Source organism: Anarrhichthys ocellatus, unplaced genomic scaffold (genome assembly GCF_004355925.1).
Source record: "Anarrhichthys ocellatus isolate YVR2014 unplaced genomic scaffold, GSC_Weel_1.0 scaffold585, whole genome shotgun sequence".
Taxonomy (NCBI): domain Eukaryota; kingdom Metazoa; phylum Chordata; class Actinopteri; order Perciformes; family Anarhichadidae; genus Anarrhichthys; species Anarrhichthys ocellatus.
The window spans coordinates 1-4,359 of record NW_022280559.1 but is presented as its reverse complement, the minus strand read 5'-3'; the positions used below and the strand labels follow the sequence as shown (position 1 = coordinate 4,359).

Here is a 4,359-nt window from a genome sequence, read left to right as displayed (position 1 = left end):
CAGCAGTATTCTCAGCTCCATGCAGTAAAAGTACAGCAGTATTCTCAGCTTAATTTAATTTAATGTATTTCACGTGTATGCATGCGTGTGTGTGTGTGTGTGTGTGTGTATTTATATGTGTGTGTGTGTGTGTGTGTGAGTATTCAGTACTTAAAGCTACAGAGCAGGAGAGGGAGCTAAAGCACAACATTTAAACACAAACCTCTCTTGAGTTCTGGATACTTCTGTTCTGGCTTTGTGTGCCAAAGTACTTTCATAAGTACACTCTACATATTAAACAGCATGTAGATATCTTTATAACTTCCATTATAATTCATGTTGTAAAGTCTGGAGGTCTTTTAATCTGAGAATGTTTCTTTATCGTCTGAAGTTATAAAGTGTTAGTTTAGGAAGTACTTTAGGGAGTACTTGTACCTTTGATACTTCAACCACAGTACTTTAACTTGCAGTATTTCTCCATAAATGTTCGGCAGTATAAGCTGGTGAGCTGTGAGGTGAGCAGGACGAAGTAGAAACCAAAAAGAACCAGGAAGTGTAGCAACCCCCCCCCCCACACACACACACCCACACACCCCCCCCTCTGGTCCCCCCCCCCCCCTCCCCCCTCCCCCATTCCTGAAAGTCAACAATAAACCACGTTTCCAGTAAGCCGGATACCTCCCCAGGTCCTGCTCATCCCCATGGAGACCACTACGAGAGTCCTCCGGCCAAACCAGGCCACCCATGAGGAGGCCATGAGGAGGCCGTGAGGAGACTATGAGAGACCATGAGGAGGCCATGAGAGACCCCCCCCCAATATGGATCAGAGAGTCCATCTCCACCAGGACACAGTGCAAACGCTCCTGTGTGGACACAAACAGAAGAAGACTTGGCAGCAGCTCTGGTGCATATTTGAGAGGAGAACCAGGACGTCCTGCTAGATTTTACAGACTGCCCCCCCCCCTCTCACCCTGGTCCTTTGTGAGTCGTGACGTCAGCGTTCCCCCACTGAGTGACACAGTAGCTTTGTTTTGGAGTCGCCACATCTCATTTACGGACGCTTAACTCCAGAGTCTGCGTGGTGGCCTTTCAGCACCCCGACTCCTTTAATCCCACCGGTTTGTTGGTGGAGCTCAATGAGCAGCCAAGTTTGTGTGTGCTGAGTTCAGGGGCGCCGCGTCCGCTTTATGGGGGGGGGGGGGGGGGTGAGCTGGAGGCTGCAGAAGAAACACGTTTCTCAGTTTACGACATTAAACTGAACATCTTTGAGAAATCAAACAAGACATTTGAATATGTTTCTTTCAGCGTTTAAACGTTTTACAGTAAGCATTTAACTTTTCAGGATGTTTATTAGGTTCTTTAAGTTTCCTAAATAAATAAAAATTTCATGAAATACAAAAATATTCTGATGTTTTGAGATGAGTCATATTTTAAAATAAAATCTCTCTTGTATTCAGAACAAACAGAATCTCAGACATTAAGTCTCATATTTAGTTTTATATAAACGTCATTTATACATATAATTGTCCGAAATGTTCCATGTCTGGAACTGATGGTGCCAATATTTCTTCTTTTACTAATATCAGCTGATTATATCGATAATATAATATTTATCAGATGGTTCTAGTTTTAACTTAACTTAACTTAACTTATCATAACTTATCTTAACTTAACTTAACTTAACTTAACTTATCTTATCTTAACTTAACTTAATTTAACTTAACTTAACTTAACTTAACTTAACTTAACTTATCTTAACTTAACTTAACTTAACTTAACTTAACTTAACTTATCTTATCTTATCTTAACTTAACTTAACTTAACTTATCTTAACTTATCTTAACTTAACTTAACTTAACTTAACTTATCTTATCTTAACTTAACTTAATTTAACTTAACTTAACTTAACTTAACTTATCTTATCTTATCTTAACTTAACTTAACTTAACTTAACTTAACTTAACTTATCTTAACTTATCTTAACTTAACTTAACTAATCTTAACTAACACTAAATCTTTGGGCTTTGCATCGCTGCATCTTCTGCTTGCATCTTTTCTTCCGACCCTTTGGACATCACATATCACATCAAACACATTTCCCTTCAGTCCGTGTTCCAGATGTTCTGTTCTCTCTTCATCGTCACTCTGAGGAGGAGGAAGTTCAACAACCTGACGTCCTCTGACGTGACGTGAGAGCTTTGGATCGTTTGCAAACAGTTGGGGTAAAAACGTCAAAGCCATTAGCAAACAAAGGTTCAACACGTCCTCATGATGTGTCCTCTCTTTCCTCCACTCACTTCACTAATCTGCTGAATCTGTAGTCATTTGTCCTCATTGACAGCCGACCCTCCCTCTGCAGCCTCCCACTGCTCCTCTGGACCAACCAATAGTCTCCAACAGCTGGTAGCTGAGATAAACAGGAAGCTGAATCCAAACACAGAAGACAGTCCATCACAAGATATTCAGGTCATGATCACATGACACTTTCTGATCAATCTCTGTTGATTGACTCTACAGGTAAAAGCCTCATTATGCATGCACAGGTCATTAAGAGTTTGACTTAACTTCTCTTATCTTGACTTAACTTAACTCATCTAAACTTGACTTGACATATCTTAACATAACTTATCTTATCTTAATTTAGCTTGACTTATCTTAACTTAAAAAAACAACTGGGTAATGAATGTTAAAGAATAGAATAATGGAATAAGTTGAAATCAAGTGTGATGTCACTTCCTGTCCTTCATGAACACCGTGGTCATCACGGCCGTCTGCAGCCTCAGCAGCTTCTTTGTTCATGATCAATCTCCTGGGAGGGGAGTTTACAAGAAGTAAAGGGAGGAGAAAGACGGGGGGGGGGTTCTCCTCTTTCTCCTTTCTCTTTCTTCAAGCCCCCACCCCCACCCCCCACCTCCACCCTATGCTGTCCTGCCTCTCAGCTCCAGCCTGTTTGCATTCCTCTCAGTTAATAAGTGTTTGTCTGATCCCTGGCGGGGGGTGTAAAGATCATCCCCCGCACACACACACACACACACACACCTCCCCCTCTGACTCACCCAGCTGTGAAGAGGACAGGAGTGATGCTGAGGAACAGACGAGGAGAAGGTGTCATAAACTTCATAGACACACTGCTCAGCCATTAACTTATATAATAACCAGCAGAATGCAACACACGCACACACACACACATACACACACGCACACACACACACACACACACACACACACACACACACACACAGCTGAAATCTGAATTTGAATCTGAAGGTGGATCCATACCTGGACAGTGAATAAATAATAACGTCTCCTTGTGTGACGTTAAAAGTCTGAAGAGTTCAAATGTTGGAAGCTGACTTTTAAAGTGCCGGTTGGTGGCGGCGTCACTTTCCTCTTGTGAAGTCAATCATTCCTCGACTCTACGGGTTATTAGATCACATATTAAACCCAAACTGAGAGCTGCAGTGTTTTCATCCTTATTTTAGGGGGGGGGGGAAGAACAGAGACTACAGTCTGAGAGGCTGTACTGTAAGCTAAATGCTAACGTCAGCTTAGCATGGTATAAATATTAGCATTAGCATGTTGCTAATTATCAGTAAACACAGAGTTCATGTCATTAATTCTGCAGGTCTTTGGTCATACAGTATTGGACTCTTTAACGGGATGGCTTGGACCGGACCTGACCGGGTGTTGTGTGGACGAGGCCCTTTTATTCACTGCCGTCGCCACGGCAGCTCACCTATTGAGGGCGTAGAGTCTAAGATATGTAAAGCAGCAGCTTTTTAAAAAAGCTTTCACCCTCCGCTGTGAAAACAGACAAAGACCATAAAGAAATCAAATTAAAGTTTTGGAAAAGGGAGCAGGAGAGGAAAGAGAGAGAAAGTATCCTCTGTGGTGAATGCAGGCCAAAGCCGTGTGCTGGAATCCGACGAGTGTTTGAGAGAATGGAAAAAAAGAAAGGAGTCATTAAGAGACGCAGCGAGGTGGAGGAGGCTACTACGATGCTGCGTGTTTATGCTCTTCCTGGTCCAAGTCCGGCAAGCGGCTCGGTGAGTCTCCCGCCTAGCATTGTGGGTAGAGGCAGGTCTGTGCATGCCCGGGCCAAGGTCCAACTGTGGCCGCCAAGAAGAACACATGCAGGGCTCAGCCTGCCCCCCCGCCACAACGTCTCGTTTATGTTTGCTTGTTCAGTCCGTTTCCCTCCACAGGGACCAGCCTCTGCCGCCTCGGCAGCACACGCAGGTATCAGGTGACTCTACCTCCATCAGGTGACTCTTCCTCCATCAGGTGACTCTTCCTACAGGACCGTGAGGACGAGTTAAGCTGCTGCATATCTTCCCTCAGCATCAGCGGCACTCTCTGTAGTATGAAAGCCCATCTCCA

General features: G+C 43.5%; 1 protein-coding gene and 1 long non-coding RNA gene across 2 annotated transcripts in view; both read right to left on the bottom strand.

Moving 5' to 3' along the window:
* Nucleotides 1-779, bottom strand: part of LOC116376765 (N-acetylglucosamine-6-phosphate deacetylase-like) — a 22,942-nt gene extending 22,163 nt beyond the window's left edge. The window contains exon 1 of the mRNA XM_031838235.1: nt 658-779. Within this exon, the coding sequence (XP_031694095.1) occupies nt 658-779 (122 nt within the window). The remainder of the gene's footprint in view (nt 1-657) is intronic.
* Nucleotides 780-2,004: 1,225 nt separating this feature from the next.
* On the bottom strand, nt 2,005-3,365 carry LOC116376764 (uncharacterized). The gene is made up of 3 exons (XR_004212146.1): nt 3,259-3,365; nt 3,036-3,062; nt 2,005-2,403 (listed from the first exon to the last, which is right to left on the bottom strand). It is a non-coding gene; the product is annotated as an uncharacterized LOC116376764 (long non-coding RNA).
* Nucleotides 3,366-4,359: the final 994 nt, after the last annotated feature.